Below are 19,192 nucleotides of genomic sequence, written 5' to 3' on the forward strand. Positions count from 1 at the left end.
TCCACCCACCCCTCCACCCACCCCTCCATCCCTCCACCTACCCCTCCCTCCCTCCATCCACCTACCCTCCCACCCCTCCCTCCATCCATCCACTCCTCCACCCACCCCTCCCTCCATCCATCCACTCCTCCACTCACCCCTCCCTCCATCCACCCACCCCTCCATTCCTCCACCCACCCCTCCACTCCTCCACCCACCCCTCCACTCTCCCTCCATCCATCCATCCACCCACCCACCCCCCCATCCCTCCACCTACCCCTCCCTCCCTCCACTCCTCCACTCATCCACCCACCCCTCCCTCCCTCCATCCACTCCTCCATTCCTCCACCCACCCCTCCCTCCATCCATCCACTCCTCCATCCCTCCACCTACCCCTCCCTCCCTCCATCCACTCCTCCACTCACCCCTCCCTCCCTCCATCCACTCCTCCACCCACCCCTCCATCCATCCACTCCTCCATTCCTCCACCCACCCCTCCATCCACCCACCCACCCCCCCCATCCCTCCACCTACCCCTCCCTCCCTCCATCCACCTACCCTCCCACCCCTCCCTCCATCCATCCACTCCTCCACCCACCCCTCCCTCCATCCATCCACTCCTCCACTCACCCCTCCCTCCATCCACCCACCCCTCCACTCCTCCACCCACCCCTCCACTCCTCCACCCACCCCTCCACTCCTCCACCCACCCCTCCACTCTCCCTCCATCCATCCACCCACCCACCCCCCCATCCCTCCACCCACCCCTCCCTCCATCCACTCCTCCACTCATCCACTCACCCCTCCCTCCATCCACCCACCCCTCCATTCCTCCACCCACCCCTCCACTCCTCCACCCACCCCTCCACTCTCCCTCCATCCATCCACCCCCCCATCCCTCCACCTACCCCTCCCTCCATCCACTCCTCCATTCCTCCACCCACCCCTCCCTCCATCCATCCACTCCTCCATTCCTCCACCCACCCCTCCCTCCATCCATCCACTCCTCCATTCCTCCACCCACCCCTCCACCACCTTCTACCCTTCCCCCAGGAGGTCAGAGGTCTCCTCCAGAGCTGCACCTCTGCTGTGGAAGCATCTTTATTTCTCAGGGTTCAGAACATGACAGATGATTAAAGCAGAACATGTGTGATCAGCAGGTCCAGCTGGATTCATTTATTACTGTGGTTTTAACGTCTACATCCGTCCTTTCATCATGTTTCTTGTCAGGTGTCAGATCACGTTACTGATGAAAGCTGTTAATGGCTGCAGTCTCAATGTTCACTTACAGAAGGAAGCTGATTAGAATGACCAACATCTCACTGAAACCCAGGAACAGAACACCAACACACCTGTGTCCAGTACCAACCTGAAGAAAATAAACATATAGTAGAAAATAAAAAAATACAACTGAAAAAAATACACACGTTTTACAAACCACCCCCCCACTGTAGGTTTATCATACAGATATATATATATAGAAGTACACATATACGTGTACATAAAGAGACACCTCATTTCTTCACCAGCAAAAAGAAAAGTCAGTTTGACATGCATCGTAAACACAGAGGCAGAACACTCCATCATCCTGGGGGGCTCCTCCTACCCCCCCCACACGCCCACACACACACACCCTCAGCCTGTGTGCAGGTCAGAGACCAGGTTCTGGTTCAGGGTAGTAGTCCTTCTGAGACTGGTTCCTCCTCCTGAAAACACAACCTGTCACCGCCCTTCAGGAGTGCTTTCTATGGTCTGGGTGATGCTGACCTGACTCCGCCCCCTCCCCTCACCTGAGCCTTTGATCCTCCCCCTAAGAAGAGCTCAGGCATCCACAAATGAAGTGCTGGACGCTCTGAAACCACCCCAGTGAGGGACACCGGATCCCCCATCAGCTCCAGAACCTGGACCTCTGATGAGCATGTGCTGTGGGGCCCTGACATCATCTGGAACCACACACCAACGAGAGAGAGAGAGAGAGAGGGAGAGAGGGAGAGAGGGAGAGAGGGAGAGGGAGCAGCCAATCCCCTTCCATCCTTCTGGTTGTCGTGGAAACTACATTCATACATTCTTCACACCAGTACAACAGAAGAGAACCACAAGCATGTCCAACATCTTCTTCCTATCATCTGAATTATTCCAACTCTTTTCTTTCATGCTTTGCTTTACATCCTCTTTTCTCTGTTTTTATGTTGTGTTGAACTACAAAGAACCATTCAGACGATCTGTGGTTCTCATCCTCTTCTGCACATTCCCGTCTCCCTTCCTTTTGCTTGACTTATTGCAGGATGGTAAGGTTTTCCTTTTTTACTGATGTTCCTCTATCAGGCAGCTGAGGAGCTCCTCTTCATTCCCATCTGGACACAAAGGTGTGATTCATCCCTGATCAGGAATCAGACATCCTCCAGAGATGAAATGAGTAGAGGACGAGTGGAGGAGCTCTCACCTCCTCAACAGGAGTAGGTCCTCACAGAAGCTGACTCCCCCCGGGCAGCAGAGCTGGCTGCACACACACACACACACACACACGCGTGTGTGATTGTGAAGTATCTGCTGACTGTTAGTGACACAGAACCGGCAGGTGGGACTCACCGTCGCTCTGAACCTTCCTCAGGGTAACGGAGGGCGTTGTGAGGGCTGAGGCACGGAAATTAGCAGGCAGGGTCTCAGCAGAGTCCGAGGTCACACCTCGTAAGTCCTTCTCCCGGAACATCTTCCTCCAGGAGGGTGAACGTGTGAAGGTCTTTGTCCCATCCTGCACATGAGATAAAGGACATTCACACAAACACGCACCTCTTTTATTGTTGCCAACAGCTGATTAGCATGCTGACCTCTTCGGGCCGTCTCTCTGTTGCCATGGAGATGAGGGAGTTGTACTCTTGCTCCAGGAGCTGCCGGGCCTGTCAGACAGAGACGAGAGCTCCAGAGTTTAGGGCAGAGGTGTAAAATTCTGCATTATTTTGATGGTCCGGCTCCAGTGTACTTTCTTGTTCACACTCGTAATTCCAACTAATTACAGTGGGACCTCTACTTACGAATGTCTCTACATGCGGAAATTTCAGGTTACGAAGCGTCCCAACGGGAAAATATTTCCTCTTGTTACGAAAGAATTTCAGGATACGAAAGGCAAAAATACGCTACCGCTGCTACTCGCAGCTCGCGGAGTTTAGCGAACGTAAACATGCTTGTAGCTGCTCTGCCATTGGCTATCGCCTAGCATCTTCCTGTCATCCCATTGGCTATCGCCTAGCATCTTCCCGTCATCCCATTGGCTATCGCCTAGCATCTTCCCGTCATCCCATTGGCTATCGCCTAGCATCTTCCCGTCATCCCATTGGCTAGGAGGGACGTCAATCTGTACAAGTCTGTGTGTATCCCAGCATCGCCTTCGTTTAACTTTTATTCGCTATGGACCCCAGGAAAGTGATGGAGAAAAGTGAAAAAGAAGAAAAGAAGAAGAAGAGAGCTCTTTTGTCCATACAAACGAAGCAAGAAATAATAGAAAAGCATGAAAAAGGGATGCGTTTGGTTGATCTCGCCAAAGAATATGGCCGTTGTTTAGGAAGAAGGACATTTAGGGGGAAAGGAAGCATGCTGCCGTGGTGCCCAGGGTGACCCCCCACTGGGGACACCCTGAAACAGCACATCAGCCAAGTCACCTTGTAGACCTTCACACCTCTGACCGCTGCAAAGGAGCTGAAGGCTCCAGCAGCTGCTGCACTGGTTCTTCATCTCGCTCATCTTTATCAGACACAAAAACAAAGGAGGCCTCCACTAGAGGGCACCAAAAACTCAACCTGGAGGAAGGTTCCTCAGTCCAACCAGATGAAAACAGGTTTGGAGGACAGAACCCTGAGACATGAGCACTAACACACCATCTCTGCCTCCATGAGCTGAAGAACAACAGACATTGAGGTGTTTCTGTCACCTGCGTGTTCTGGTTGGGGATCTGCAGGAGCAGGGCCAGATCGGTGTAGTCAAAGGTGTCGTCCAAGGCCAGCAGAGAGCCGTGGACGCCGCTCTCACGGAGGTTATCGGCGTACTCCTTCAGGCCCAGCGACTGCACCCAGCACATCACACGTTCGTTGGACCACACCATCACATCTGGGTGAAGAGGAGGCACAACTGTCAAATGTCTGTCGGGCTTGAAATGTTCTGGGGGCTATTTGGACCTTGCTGCTGCTCCTCTGAGACTCTAAAAGTCAATCTGAAAACAAAACAAGGTTATAACAGGTCACAGATGTGTGAGGCCTGCTGGGAGAAGAGCCCAGACGGAGCAGATTTAAACGGACACACATGTTTACAGTGGTGGGAAAAGCAGCCGTGCAGCTTCCTTTAAAGACTTGGCCCGTTGACATTTATGTCACATTATCCTGTGAAACTGCACTGGAGAACTGTGGCTTTTCATTTTAATGCTGTCAAAGTATGATGAGAATGTTAACAAAGGCTGCAACAAACCAGCACAAACCCCGCTGCTTAGCCTGGTTGGATTTTAATGCCGCCAGGGTCGAGGATGCAGGCGCTCGTTACTCTGTGGCCGTGGGAACCCTTTTAAACCTGCAGTGCTGCCTCTCACCAAAACCCCCAAAGTGAGTGAGAAGGTGTGAGAGGGTGGAGATCCCTCAGCAATCTTCATCCTGGCACCATGAGTCTGTGTGTGTGTGTGTGTGTGTCAGTCATGTCCTCACCTTTGTTCTGGTGGGCGCTGTCCTCTCGCTGCCTTTCCAACTCCTTGCGGTCATAATTCAGGCGCTTCAAACACATAATGCCGTAATGCAAACTGACCCTGGGAGAGATCAAACAAGCAGAGGGTCAGGTAGGTCAACTGGGGTCATATTGGCACCTAAAGGTGTCATTTAATCATGGCCCGAAGACTCACACCTCAACCACATTTGCTAACAACTGTCAGCTCAGCAACAACCGTATCTAACTATCGGCCCTGATTAGGATGATTGGAATTAAAAATGCTTTAGATGGTCCAACCTGTGGAAGCTGTCCACCATCTTGAGCTGCCCTCTCAGCTCCTTTTTAGTCAGGTGGTCCAGCATGCGGGCATCCACCAGGGACTCCATGAAGTAGCTGCGGTACTGAGGAAGGCCCAGGCTGGGCAGCCAGTCGTTGCCCACCCACTCGTGATTCATATCGCCATAGGCCAAAATCTGCAGGAGGCACTCGTATGATTCAGGGCCTGAAGTTTAGTTAGTCTCACAGGTCAGGGTCTTACCTGGTCCCAGCTGAACTCCTTAAGCTCCTGTGGTGCCGAGACCAAACAGAGATATGGAGGTGGTGAGGGACAGAAGCAGAGGAGGTGAAGAAATGGAGAAGAAAGGAAGAAGGACGAGGATGCAGTGGCAGGAAAAGAGGACAAAACAGGAGGAAGTGTGTTAGTGAGCAGGTCATTAGTTGGAAACAGATCACACTGAACGGGCAACCAGGGGGGGAAGAACTCTGAGGTCCACAGAGAAGAGGTTCAAACAGGGGGTGGGGGGGTGGGGGAGAGAGACTCATCAACATGATGTTCAAAATAATCCAAAACAACCTTCAAATCATTGCAAAAAATAAAGAGGGGTTTGTCAGACAGAGGAGGGAGAGCCGGGGCCTCACCGGGGGCTTGGTAGCAGCGTTCAAGGACTCCATCTCAGCGTGGGTCATCCAGACGTTACTGGTCGACTGCAGGAAACAAAAGGAGACATGAACGAGAGAACAATATTCACTGTGCTAAAAAAAGATGGCTGCCACATGTCAAGTGACCTCACTGAATCCTAAATGAACAGAAATAACGACTAAAGTGTCAGAACAGTGCTGTCTCACAGAGCGCGTGCTGGCTGGAGCAGACGGGCTGGTCAGCGACACCATCTCCTGGATGGCGAGCCGCAGCTTGAGGCGGTGCAGCGGGTTGCTGATACCGATCTCCCTCTGGATCTCTGTGTCTGAGAGATTAGCCATGATGGCGCCGCTCTTCACGTTAGCCCGACACGCCGCCACATACCAGGCAGGCATGCCCACCCACAGCTGCAGGAGGCAGAATCAACACACTTAACATCTGACTTCTAAACCTTTAAATGTCAGGAGGCACAACGGCGCCACACCTCCAGCCAGGAGACCACCGTGGGTCCGTCCCAGGAGGCAAAGGGGAGTCCTTGGCGACAGGCTTCTTCCAGTAGCTCGTGCCTGGTGAGAACAGGAGCCATCAAGCAAAAGTGAAGATCAAGAAGTCGTTGAGAAAATGTGCGGTTGTCATGGCAACACTGGCTGAGCGTAAGCAGGAGCGTGATGACTGCGGCGTGATAAAAAGCTGAGCGAGTGAAGAACCAAACAGCAACACGTGAAAGAGCGAACACACTTTTTTTTGCTGCGGCGGTCTTTATCAGCAGGACCCAGAGTCCCGGTCTTGTTGGTGGCCACGGGGTCTCCGGAGGCCTGCTCCTCCGAGGGGGTGGATGCTAGCGTGACAGAAGAGACCAGTGAAAGTCATCTCGCCACACGTGCTTGCTGATGACGTTGACAGCAGGTTTACCGAGAGAGGCGCTGCCGTCCCGACCCAGCTGACCCAGACGGCCCTTCTCCCTCTTTCCAAAAAGTCGTCCAATTGAAGACTTAATGCTTTTCTTCTTGCTGGACTTATGCAGCGAATCCTGACTGCTGTTGGCAGCGCTGCAGTCAGCTGACAGGCTGGGGGCGGAGTCAGGACGTGTCAGTGGTGGGCGGGGCTTATGTTGGTGTCATTACAGGAACGTTTCGTTTAAAAAAAATTTCAAGGTAAATCTTTTTTCTGGATCATTTTTGATAACTTAATCAAGAAACGAGATACAAATAACACTAAAGTAAAACAATTAGAAAATGAAAGTAAAAATAGAAATCTATAAGATGATTGGAAGTTCCAGAAAGACATTTATGATATGAGAAGAATAGCAGGTGTGTCACCTGCGGAACTCTCGGGGGTCGTCTAGCATCGCTCCGGGATGGGTCAGTGTCATCCTGTCCAATCGCAGCGCACGTGGGGTGGACGGAGGCGTGGAGTCGAGGAGAGCCAGGGCCCGCTCGTCATCTTTGTTGTTCTACGGGGAGAAGAGAGGAGACAATCCTGTTATTTCATTAGGGGTAAAAGAATGTAGAGGAAGCCTCTCACACTTCTTCACAAGGACTTTAGTCTTGACCCAGGATATCAAGCTAAAAGCTCGATCTAAAAGCTTTTCTCCAGTGATTTGAGTCTAAACCGAACACCCGTATATGCAACCGTAGAGAAATGCACCTACGGGCGGTTATTTCATCTCCTGGTGTCACGGTCGCGCCTCATTATGAAATTAACATACTTGACTTCTTGTCTTGTTGTCTGTAGCAACCAAGACCAACGTTAGGTCTTTTCATCAGAGCCCCCCCGACCCAACACCTGCTCCCATCAGAACTCATGCTTCCATCATCTGGAACAGCTCATGTTTCTGACCGTGCTTCTCTGAACTCCTAAAAGCGGCGGCTTGTCCTGGCAGTACCTGTCGGTCTGGCTCTCGGGCCGGGGAGTGGGGCAGGCGAGGGGTCGAGTGTCCCGAGCTGGGGGGCGAGGGGGAGGCCAGGGTGGAGGATGTGATGGAGGTGGGGATGAAGCCTCGACCGGTGCCGTCCCTCCCCAGGGAGGACGGAGGGATAGGTGGACTGTCCAGAGCCACACTGACGCGGTTCTCGATCTCCTCAGCTCGCAGTTCGGTGTTCTCCTTCTCCTCCTGGATCAGCCTGGTGGGATTCATTTAGGTTTTGGTTCAGATTAGTCTAGAAATATCCAGTTCAAAGACAGAACTGTTGTTCAAACGTCAGAATAACAATAATACAGAGCAGAACACGGCAGCAGAACCTCAACTGGCCCAGCTCAGAGCTGTCCTCGTCTCAACTCGAGGAGTCATTTCTGCTGCTGAGGGTTTGGCTTGATGGGAGTGACGTGGACACGTTTCTTACTTGATCTCTTTGTTGATGGCCTCCAGCTGTTCCTGCAGCATGATGGCCAACGTCTGCACGTCTGTCTGCCCTCTGGGCGACAGCTGCTCCAAACCAAAGCGATGCTCCCCATCATCCTGGGCATCTGAGCAGCCAACATCCAGGCCCGGGTCAAAGCCGGTCCCCAGCAGCGCTCCACTCTCCCAGTCTGGGTACTGGGAAACAGTAGTGAACTGGTGAAATGTGAACTTGAGGAGGTTGAAGCACACCTGAACCTTCCTGGATTCTCACCTTGGTAGAATCTTCTCGAGCGGAGCTCCAGCGAGCCCGGTAGCTGCGCCTGACCACACCTCCAGTGGAGGAGGAGCCAAAGGGATCCAAGGGAGCAGTGGAACCGGATGGGAGGGAGCCGCCCCCGTGGGAATACCTCAGCTCCAGAGCGCTGCCTGGCAGAGAGCGGCTGGAGAGACACAATCATTCCAGTTAAAACCAGCATCTGCTGGAGCTGCTGATCATCAGGCTGATTAACTCCTGAGAGGTTACAGAGGAGAGGGACTGCTCGATCAGCTCGAGATCTAAGCCAAACTGACCTTCACCACCATCAGATCAGTGGAGGTGAAAGGATGATTAACCTACAGAACCTCAGTGTTTACTAGGATAAGAATAGAGGAGATCGCTCAGCTCTGTGGTGTCCAATAACAGAGAAGGTGGAAGAGTTCACTAACATGAGACATTCAATCATTTCCTTTGTTAGGGTAAAATCAAAGAGGCATCATTTTTTAGTGTGGAGTGGAGCTGTGACCTGGAGTAGGCCCCCCCAGGCCTTGATCTCAGCTGATCCAGCTCCAGCTGCATTCTCTCCAGCTCTGCAATCAGCTGGTCCTGCAGGGGGACGTGAGACAGTTAGGGACAGGGAAGAACTCAGCCTCCCATTGTTGATGAGAGTGGAGGTTGCTGATACCTTGTTAGCCAACAGATCATCCTGGAGCTTCTTCATGTTGGACAGTTCTTCAGACAGAGCGTTCTGGAGTCAGAGAAACACATCATCATAGTTAGACTGGGTTAGTTCCTTCCATTTGGCATACAGAGAGGGAGGTGAGGTGACCTTTTCCTCCAGGGCAGCCATCCTCTCCTTCAGGTGCAGCTGCAGCCTCTCGTTGGACTCAGACAGTAGTTTGTCCACCGTGTCAGAGAGACGCTTGTTGTGTTCATCATTCATGCGCTCCCGCTGCCTCGCCTGTGGGGAGGAGATGACGCTTAACAAGCCTCCACAACACAAAGATTCTGATCTGAATGTGTCAGTCAAAGCACAGAATGAGAGGCTCCTCCTCTAACGCCATCATCATCATCATCCTCTCAGGTAGGCGAATCAGTTTCCCTCACTAATTCATGCTCCTCTCTCCAAGGTTTGGCCATCAAGAGCCTTGATCTTTGTCTTCCACTTGTTTTATTGTCATTTAGTGAGTTTCTGTGGTCTCTCCAGCAGGTGAGACCCTGAAGAGACCCTGATGACAGGAAGCAGCGAGCCTGACTCACCCGCTGAAGCTCCTGGTTCTTCTCCTCCAACTGTGCCTCCATCTGTCGCAGTCGTTCCTCAAAGTTACCGTGACGCTCCTCAGCCTGAGTGAGTGACAGGAGATGGTGAGAGCAGCCATGAAACAACTACAAACAGGGGAATTAGCCAACGGAGGCAGTCCTGAAGCTTCCAACAGGAGCCATCGTGGCCCATGTCAGAAAGACCAACACAAGTATGGGATCGTGGCTGCATCATTAGCAAACCTGCTCCTCTTAGCTAGCATGTAAATAGAACTGGTATAAAATGAACCTTGTTGAGTGCTGCCACTCTCTGTGCAAGCTGAGCCTCGATCTCTGGCAGCGTCTCAGCTCTCTGAAGAGTCTGCTGCAGCTTCTGCTTGGCATCATCCAGACGCTCCTGAAGCTGACGGTTCTTTTCCTCACTCTGCAGGACAGAACCTTGGATCAGGAGGGGAGTCAAAACGGGGCCAAACTGCAGGTGAACATGCCTGTACCTGTCTGTAGAGCGAATCCTTACTGGCCAACTCGTTCTCCAATTTGTCTTTGATGTCATGGAGGGAGGTGGCCTCCCTCTGAGCGCTGAGGTACCTGCAGTCCAGAACAACAAGCATGAAACAGCCCGACTCCAGCAGTGAGTGACTGACTGGAGGAGAGTTAACTGGACACACCTGCGCTCCAGCGTGGTGATTCTCTCCTCCATGTCTTCTCTCTGACAGAGCGCCTGGAACAAAAGTAAAGGTTCTGATGAGGAAGATACGAAGAGCAGACTGAGGACCCAGTCAGTGGTCTCTGTCTAGGCTGGAGGCTAACCTCACCCACAGACATTGTTATTGTCAGTCAGACTGGTAACCATGGAAACATAGCGAGCTCTGACAGCTGATCCCACAGACTACAGGAATCCTTCTTCTGTTAAATAGAAAGAGTGTTTAATAGCAGCAGGTCTCACCTCCTTCACATCTCTCTGGAGTTTCTGGTTGGCCTCCTCTGATCGAGCCAGCTCCCTCCTGGCAGACATCAGCTGCTCCTCGATCTCCCCCACCTGACAGAACACGTTCATCACCCTCTGCATTTGGGAACCTTTCAGCCGGATCTGAGTACCTGTCTGCACATGAGGGCGAGTCTCTCCTTCAGCTGTCCCAGCTCAGACCGCTGGCGTTCGATCTCACCCTCGCGCTGCCGGTCTAAGTCTGCGTTGTCCAAGATGGAGGAAGGTCCATTTGGAAGCCGCTGAAGGAAAAAAACGCAGATTTAGTCATCACACGCAGACAGTCTCCAGTTCTCAAGTAAGGTATGATAATGAATTTACAAAGGTGCCATTTTTAAACTTTCGCTTTATTTAAATGAAAAGAAGGAGAATATTCCAGAACTCTGTCTCTCCGCGTGGTGAGAACTCTCCTGCTGATGTTACCTCTTTGCCGTTGTCCAGACCTTGCTGCCGTCGTTTGATTTGGTCTCGTAAAGACACCACCTGACCAGGAGCACAATCATCAACAGCGATGACACCCACACAGATCAGAGCTGGTGGGATGCTGAAAACTCACTTCTTGAGATGAGGTCTGCAGCTCTTCCTCCAGAAAGGCCACTCGCTCCAAAGCCACCCGGAGCCGTTCTCTCACCTTCTCGTCCAGGGCTTTGTGGTGCTCAAACAAAGACTTGAGGGCCTTCAAGACCTCCACCTCACTGGAAACCTGGGGCTGCCTCTTCACCACAGTCATCCTCAGGCTGCGCTCGTGACGTGACACCAGGCACTCCAGATGTTCAAGCAGCAGCTGCAAACAGGCAACAAGACCTCATAAAACCTAAGGCAGGTTTAACAGGCGGCAGGTCCACAGTGAGGAGGTGAGGAGTGACTGACTCGCGTGTTGTTCCTCTCAGCCTTCAGCTCAGCGATCTCCTCCTCTCGCTCCAGCAGCTGCTCCCGGCAAAGGTTCAGCTCTTTGGTCAGCACCGCAAACTCCTGCAATACCACAAGGGGGCGCAGCCGAGGCATCATCACTACCCTGCATTTCATTAGGCGATGTTCCATTAAATAAGAGTGACGAGCTCTTCTTTAAAAAGCATCGGGCCACCAGCTCACGCCGGAGCTGCTCTCACATGTGTCATTTAGACTGTGGAGCCAGAAGTGATGTCACATTACAGAATATTACCTGACCAGAATATTAACTGAATGACTATACACTTATATTTTAGCTAACATATTTAATTAATCGAACTTTCTTAGTATTTAAGTGTCAGAAAAATTCAAATACACAATGATTTAAGAAATCTCGTACTGTACAAACTCAGCGCTGTTAAATCTTCTAAGTTGGAACCATCCAATGCTTTCAGAACAGAAACATTGTTTCTTTATTCTACAGAATAAAAACTTGTCAGGACATAAAACCACACACCGTCCCCAATACTGTCCATCAGTCAGTTATATCAACACACACACCCACTGACACACTCACACGCACACACACACAACTCTATAAAGTGCAGCTGTACAGTGGCAACATGGTTAATGAGGCCTCGGTATCAGATAAAAGAGCATTACTGCATGTTTGCACTTGAAATTGCTTTAATTGCTCAGTAATTGTTGCTGTCTGTTGAAACAGACGCCTGCAGGTTCAACAAACACACAGGCCAACTGAACCAGCTCAGACTGCTTCCAGCTGACAGCAGGCCAACAGTTATTTCCTCTAATCAGATCCAATTATCTGTGATGTGGACTTCTGATAGGCTGATTAAAATCTGTCTCCTGTGGTCCAACAAACCGTAACTATGGCAACGACTAGGTGAGTGACAATTGTAATGGTCTCTGTGAACTTCCAGGCTGTCAGTCTGTAAATCCCATCATATGATTGAAAAGGAAACAGAGTATAAAAGCACACACTGCAACGTTGCCGTGACACATCAGACACACAATCATGGATGTGATTAAAAATAATCCTCATCTGCTTCATGTTCACACTGTTTCTATGTCTGTAGTGATGCTGTTCCTCTGTCTGTAGTGATGCTGTTCCTCTGTCTGTAGTGATGCTGTTCCTCTGTCTGTAGTGGCACTGTTTCTATGTCTGTAGTGATGCTGTTCCTCTGTCTGTCGTGATGCTGTTCCTCTGTCTGTAGTGATGCTGATCCTCTGTCTGTGGTGATGCTGTTCCTCTGTCTGTAGTGATGCTGTTCCACTGTCTGTAGTAATCCTGTTCCTCTGTCTGTGGTGATGCTGTTCCTCTGTCTGTAGTGATGCTGTTCCACTGTCTGTAGTGATGCTGTTCCTCTGTCAGTCGTGGTGCTGTTCCTCTGTCTGTAGTGATGCTGTTCCTCTGTCTGTAGTGATGCTGTTCCTCTGTCAGTCGTGGTGCTGTTCCTCTGTCTGTAGTGATGCTGTGCCTCTGTCTGTAGTGATGCTGTTCCTCTGTCTGTAGTTATGCTGTTCCTCTGTCTGTCGTGGTGCTGTTCCTCTGTCTGTAGTGATGCTGTTCCTCTGTCTGTAGTGATGCTGTTCCACTGTCTGTAGTGATGCTGTTCCTCTGTCAGTTGTGGTGCTGTTCCTCTGTCTGTAGTGATGCTGTTCCTCTGTCTGTAGTGATGCTGTTCCTCTGTCTGTAGTGATGCTGTTCCTCTCTCTATAGTGATGCTGTTCCTCTGTCTGTAGTAATGCTGTTCCTCTGTCTGTGGTGGTGCTGTTCCTCTGTCTGTAGTAATGCTGTTCCTCTGTCTGTGGTGGTGCTGTTCCTCTGTCTGTAGTGATGCTGTTCCTCTGTCTGTAGTGATGCTGTTCCACTGTCTGTAGTGATGCTGTTCCTCTGTCAGTCGTGATGCTGTTCCTCTGTCTGTAGTGATGCTGTTCCTCTGTCTGTAGTGATGCTGTTCCTCTGTCTGTAGTTATGCTGTTACTCTGTCTGTAGTGATGCTGTTCCTCTGTCTGTAGTGATGCTGTTCCTCTGTCTGTAGTTATGCTGTTACTCTGTCTGTCGTGGTGCTGTTACTCTGTCTGTAGTGATGCTGTTCCTCTGTCTGTAGTTATGCTGTTCCTCTGTCTGTCGTGGTGCTGTTCCTCTGTCTGTAGTGATGCTGTTCCTCTCTCTATAGTGATGCTGTTCCTCTGTCTGTAGCAATGCTGTTCCTCTGTCTGTGGTGGTGCTGTTCCTCTCTCTATAGTGATGCTGTTCCTCTGTCTGTAGTGATGCTGTTCCTCTCTCTATAGTGATGCTGTTCCTCTGTCTGTAGTGATGCTGTTCCTCTCTCTATAGTGATGCTGTTCCTCTGTCTGTAGTGATGCTGTTCCTCTCTCTATAGTGATGCTGTTCCTCTGTCTGTAGTGATGCTGTTCCTCTGTCTGTGGTGGTGCTGTTCCTCTGTCTGTAGTGATGCTGTTCCTCTGTCTGTAGTAATGCTGTTCCTCTGTCAGTCGTGATGCTGTTCCTCTGTCTGTAGTGATGCTGTTCCTCTGTCTGTAGTGATGCTGTTCCTCTGTCTGTAGTTATGCTGTTACTCTGTCTGTAGTGATGCTGTTCCTCTGTCTGTAGTGATGCTGTTCCTCTGTCTGTAGTTATGCTGTTACTCTGTCTGTCGTGGTGCTGTTCCTCTGTCTGTAGTGATGCTGTTCCTCTGTCTGTAGTTATGCTGTTCCTCTGTCTGTCGTGGTGCTGTTCCTCTGTCTGTAGTGATGCTGTTCCTCTCTCTATAGTGATGCTGTTCCTCTGTCTGTAGCAATGCTGTTCCTCTGTCTGTGGTGGTGCTGTTCCTCTCTCTATAGTGATGCTGTTCCTCTGTCTGTAGTGATGCTGTTCCTCTCTCTATAGTGATGCTGTTCCTCTGTCTGTAGTGATGCTGTTCCTCTCTCTATAGTGATGCTGTTCCTCTGTCTGTAGTGATGCTGTTCCTCTCTCTATAGTGATGCTGTTCCTCTGTCTGTAGTAATGCTGTTCCTCTGTCTGTGGTGGTGCTGTTCCTCTGTCTGTAGTGATGCTGTTCCTCTGTCTGTAGTAATGCTGTTCCTCTGTCTGTGGTGGTGCTGTTCCTCTGTCTGTAGTGATGCTGTTCCTCTGTCTGTAGTAATGCTGTTCCTCTGTCTGTGGTGGTGCTGTTCCTCTCTCTATAGTGATGCTGTTCCTCTGTCTGTAGTGATGCTGTTCCTCTCTCTATAGTGATGCTGTTCCTCTGTCTGTAGTGATGCTGTTCCTCTGTCTGTGCTGATGCTGTTCCTCTCTCTATAGTGATGCTGTTCCTCTGTCTGTAGTAATGCTGTTCCTCTGTCTGTGGTGGTGCTGTTCCTCTGTCTGTAGTAATGCTGTTCCTCTGTCTGTGGTGGTGCTGTTCCTCTGTCTGTAGTGATGCTGTGCTGCTGTCTGTGCTGATGCTGTGCACCAGACCACACCATTTCTCAGATTCCTTTTACACTCATCCGAGCCACCATCAACCAAATGTCTCCACTCAGCTTCATATCACAACCTTCTTCCATTGGCAGCGTGCGCGCACACGTGCACAGACAAACTCCATGAACTCGTCTGGGAGCTCACATGGCTCCGTCCAATCTATCTGAGATCACAGCTGTTGTTCCATTTTGATTTTTCAGGCGCAGCCATGAAGTAAACAGACTGATGGAGACAAACCAGTGACTCCTGACTGGAACCACAGCCTTCTCACATTATGATGAGCTCAGAGGGACCCTGGACACAGGGTAAAGAACAGATGTTGCTCTCCCGTCCAGGTGTTTAAGCAGCTTTAACAGTTGTTGGTGGAACATTCCCCACATCTACGCCCACTTTCTTATTCATCCAGATTAAGCTGCTCTAATGACTGATTGTCCCAACCAATAACACCTGTAAGTCCATTTGCCTGATTTAATAAAAGATGGTAGTCTAACTAAACCCCGACTCTAACTAAAAGGGAATGGATGATGTCAGCATCAGACTAGCATCTAAACTGGATACTGTGTTACAGACCAAACAAACAACTCAGCAAGTTCAGGGACACGCTTCCTGAGTCTCACCCATTCACCTGACCACAAAATGGTTCAAAACTAATAAATACAGCCAAGTATCAGCATGGGGGCCGATGTCCCTGTCAACAAATGTTCTGATAACTGGATTCAGCGGGTCCCTATACTTTAGTTAGAAATGAAAGGTATGAAACCAACCCGTCTTCATGTGGCTGCACCTGTGGAAGGGCGGGGACGTACCTGTGGAAGGGTGGGGACGTTCTTTTGAAGGGCGGGGACGTACTTTTGGAAGGGCGGGGACGTATCTGAGGAAGGGTGGGGACGTACCTGTGGAAGGGCGGGGACGTACTTTTGGAAGGGCGGGGACGTATCTGAGGAAGGGCGGGGACGTACTTTTGGAAGGGCGGGGACGTATCTGAGGAAGGGTGGGGACGTACCTGTGGAAGGGCGGGGACGTACTTTTGGAAGGGCGGGGACGTATCTGAGGAAGGGTGGGGACGTACCTGTGGAAAGGCGGGGATGTACTTTTAGAAGGGTGGGGACGTACTTTTGGATGGGTGGTGACATACCTGTGGAAGGGCGGGGACATACCTGTGGAAGGGTGGGGACGTACCTGGGGAAGGGCGGCGACGTACTTTTGGAAGGGTGGGGACGTACCTGGGGAAGGGCGGGGACGTACTTTTGGAAGGGCGGGGACATACCTGAGGAAGGGCGGGGACGTACCTGAGGAAGGGCGGGGACGTACATTTGAAGGGCGGGGACGTACCTGTGGAAGGGCGGGGACATACCTGGGGAAGGGCGGGGACGTACCTGTGGAAGGGCGGGGACATACCTGGGGAAGGGCGGGGACGTACCTGTGGAAGGGCGGGGACGTACTTTTGGAAGGGCGGGGACGTATCTGAGGAAGGGTGGGGACGTACCTGAGGAAGGGCGGGGACATACCTGAGGAAGGGCGGGGACGTACCTGTGGAAGGGCGGGGACGTACTTTTGGAAGGGCGGGGACGTATCTGAGGAAGGGTGGGGACGTACCTGAGGAAGGGCGGGGACGTACCTGAGGAAGGGCGGGGACATACCTGAGGAAGGGCGGGAACGTACCTGTGGAAGGGCGGGGACGTACCTGTGGAAGGGCGATGGACAGCTGCCTCTGGAGCGAATCTTTTTCGTGGCCGAGCTCTCGCAGCCTCAGGTTTGCGGTGCCCAGACTGTCCTGTGTCTCCCTCAGACTCTCCAACAGACGCTCTCTCTCTGTCAACATGTTCACCATCAGCGACTCCAGGTTACCGGTGCTCCCGCCCTCATCGCCGCCACGGGGATCCCGATAGCCCCCCGTGCCTCCCATCCCCCCACTCATCCCTCCACTGCCTCCTGCGGGGGAGGACGAGCCTCCTCCTCCCCCCCGGCCGTCCTCTGAGATGGTTGGCATCACCTCGCACATCATGGTGAGGCCTGAGTGTGAGAGGCGTTATGTGAGACGCTGTCTGACACCACCCTCTGCTGACTCAGCATCAATCTGATACTTCCTCAGTTTTTGGTTGTTTTTTGGGGTGGGGGGTGAGTGGTGGTGGTCTTTGCTCTCAAACGGTTGGCATAAAACTAATGCAGGGGGTGAGAAGTGGAGCTTTACAGTCTGGAGTCGGTGGGGAAAGTGCTGGGTGGGGGGTGATGAAGGGCTGGGGTGAAAGGGTGAGTGACAAGAAGAAACTTATTCAGTGGATGACCTCTGACCCCCAGGCATCAGTAGGATGAGAAACAATCCTGAAAAGACAAGAGGGAAACCTGGTTAGTGATTGGTTGGGTGGTTTTCCATAAGAGGGTTCAGGATAAAGGTCAAATTATGATGCTGTATTTAACTTACTGTAACAACAAAGAGCATGGAGCAGTTTTTAAGAGGAGAATCACAAGTGTTGGGATAATCGATGCTGCCACAAACACACCTGAGCATGTTTGCTGAAGCACCACAACCTCTGGGTCTGTCGTCGCCTGACTAGTTCTGTCCTGAGAACTGAGTTTGGGACAGACTGCAGAGACTGGAAGACCTATTCAAAGTCAATAAATGTCCAGTGTCCAAAAAGAGGAAGTCATTTGTCTGCACCGATAAAAAGATGCAACATGGCGGATGTTTTAACTGAGTGTTGATTCAACATGTTGACTCAGCAACGCGGCAGTTTATTGGAGGGTCCACCTGAGCGAGGCAGCCATGAGATGAGCAGCCATTTGTTGGGAAATTTGACTGACCATTCCAACCATCTCCCAATTCTTGTTGAACCCGAAGCTCCACATTTACAGTTGGAGAACATTTATCTTAACGACCAACAGCAACCACCGTCAGTAGGATCTTTACTGGGAGTGGAGAGGTTCTTCACTTCCTCCTCCCTCCAGTATCATTCCCTAGATCTCTCCTGGAAGTCTTCTATGACTGTAGCGTGGTGACATTGTCCACCCAGCAACACGTGCATGGTCATCAGGCTCGGCCTCAAGCTGCAACGCATCAGATACTTGACTGATATTTGCATTAAGATGGTCTTGATGGACTGATTGATGGGGGCTAGTGGGAGCATCCCAGGGCCACCGGCCCCTGAGGTAGCGCCCTCATCTGGCCCATTATTATTATTATTATTACTACTAATAATAATAAAAATTCTAATGATGGTGGAGGCAGTGCTGTTTCACACACTCATGTTCCCTAACGTTGGGAACATTCTGGAAAAAACTGTTGTTATCATCAGGGTACGAAGATGGACGGGACACATACTTAAAGGCCTGAAGGTGGATGTAGAAACAGCCATTTTTAAATGTATATGAGGCTGGAGAAGATGCTCATCATGGTGGGAGGTGCCTCCATCTGCCCGTGATGGAGGCCTAATTAACGGATACATTGACGGGAGCTGTCGTGGCTTCTTTGTTTTACGTGTTACTGAAAATGTCGTGTGGATGATTTGATTTTCACCGGCGAGGCGTCTATTTCCAGCATCCCCACCCCACCCCTCCATCCCCATTCCCCCACCCATAAAAACAGCTGGATGCTCGGAGGCTGGATCCTCCTCGCTGCCGTGTGTCTGTGGTTCTTACCGGATCCATGGTGGACACAGAACCCACACGAACAGCGCGCCGGTGTCCGGCTCACTCCATCGTCGCCGAAGGCTGGAGGCTGCGAGGTTCTCCCCGTTCCAGTCCGGTTAGCATCCTGCCACATCCCCTCCCTCCCTCTGCTCCAGGAACAGACCGGTGCGTCACCCGAGGCGGGAAGCGCGTGCGACATCCGGCACGGACTTTCACAACAAACATACAGACAGAAATATACATTTCCCCACTCACGTACCATTTAGCGTTTAAGACGTGTCCTGTTTAAGTGTGTGGGTGACAAATTCAGTTGTGTTTCTCCCGAGCGTCTTAAACCCTAATTAAATTATACACAGAATCGTAGTAAGCAAAGCAAAATCAGCGAAATGTAACGCTTAAAGTAGCCAAGGCTTTGCTACAGCTGAGTAGTTCGAGTGATGTTATAAATCAAGTTAATCCTTTATTCTGTAAACACCCACTCAGGTTTCCGGTCGTTTCCGGATGTAATACTGCAGCCTGACGTTATGCTTGATTTCTCATCTGTGCTCCTCGCGAGGAAGTCTGTTCCTACGTAAACTTTAACGCCACCTTGACGTGATTAATACGCATTTTAAAACCAAACGTCGCGTGCACCAAAGGGGCGGACGTGCGTGATGCTACTTTAAAGAAATCTCTGTTCAAGAGAGGAAGCTGGTCAGAAGGGGCGGCGACTGCGCCCCCTAGAGGCCTGGCCACAGAAATGCAACGTTTCAGACGTCCAGAGGACC

The 19,192-nt window shown here is 51.2% G+C and overlaps 1 protein-coding gene across 2 annotated transcripts; it reads right to left on the bottom strand.

Moving 5' to 3' along the window:
• Positions 1-1,064: 1,064 nt before the first annotated feature.
• Positions 1,065-18,605, bottom strand: ppfia3 (PTPRF interacting protein alpha 3). 2 transcript variants are annotated; one of them, XR_003888559.1, is made up of 32 exons: positions 18,435-18,605; positions 16,483-17,120; positions 11,294-11,395; positions 10,980-11,207; positions 10,847-10,906; positions 10,537-10,665; positions 10,385-10,477; positions 10,107-10,159; positions 9,933-10,026; positions 9,728-9,862; positions 9,439-9,522; positions 9,008-9,139; positions 8,864-8,926; positions 8,705-8,784; positions 8,194-8,362; positions 7,924-8,117; positions 7,467-7,704; positions 6,901-7,034; positions 6,494-6,648; positions 6,320-6,419; positions 6,066-6,147; positions 5,788-5,988; positions 5,581-5,646; positions 5,201-5,227; positions 4,960-5,135; positions 4,665-4,762; positions 3,905-4,080; positions 2,808-2,876; positions 2,569-2,731; positions 2,423-2,479; positions 1,770-2,333; positions 1,065-1,348 (listed from the first exon to the last, which is right to left on the bottom strand). XR_003888559.1 is itself a non-coding variant. In XM_029836639.1 (31 exons), exons 2-30 carry the CDS (start codon positions 16,801-16,803, stop codon positions 2,427-2,429), a joined length of 3,675 nt encoding a protein of 1,224 aa, XP_029692499.1. In that variant the 5' UTR covers positions 16,804-17,120; positions 18,435-18,605; the 3' UTR covers positions 1,065-2,333; positions 2,423-2,426. The 2 variants fall into 2 exon arrangements, 1 of the variants encoding a protein (XP_029692499.1); XM_029836639.1 differs by having other exon boundaries at positions 1,065-2,333.
• Between the last annotated feature and the right edge of the window lie 587 nt (positions 18,606-19,192).

Source organism: Takifugu rubripes, chromosome 5 (assembly GCF_901000725.2).
Source record: "Takifugu rubripes chromosome 5, fTakRub1.2, whole genome shotgun sequence".
In the NCBI taxonomy this organism is placed as follows: Eukaryota; Metazoa; Chordata; class Actinopteri; order Tetraodontiformes; family Tetraodontidae; genus Takifugu; species Takifugu rubripes.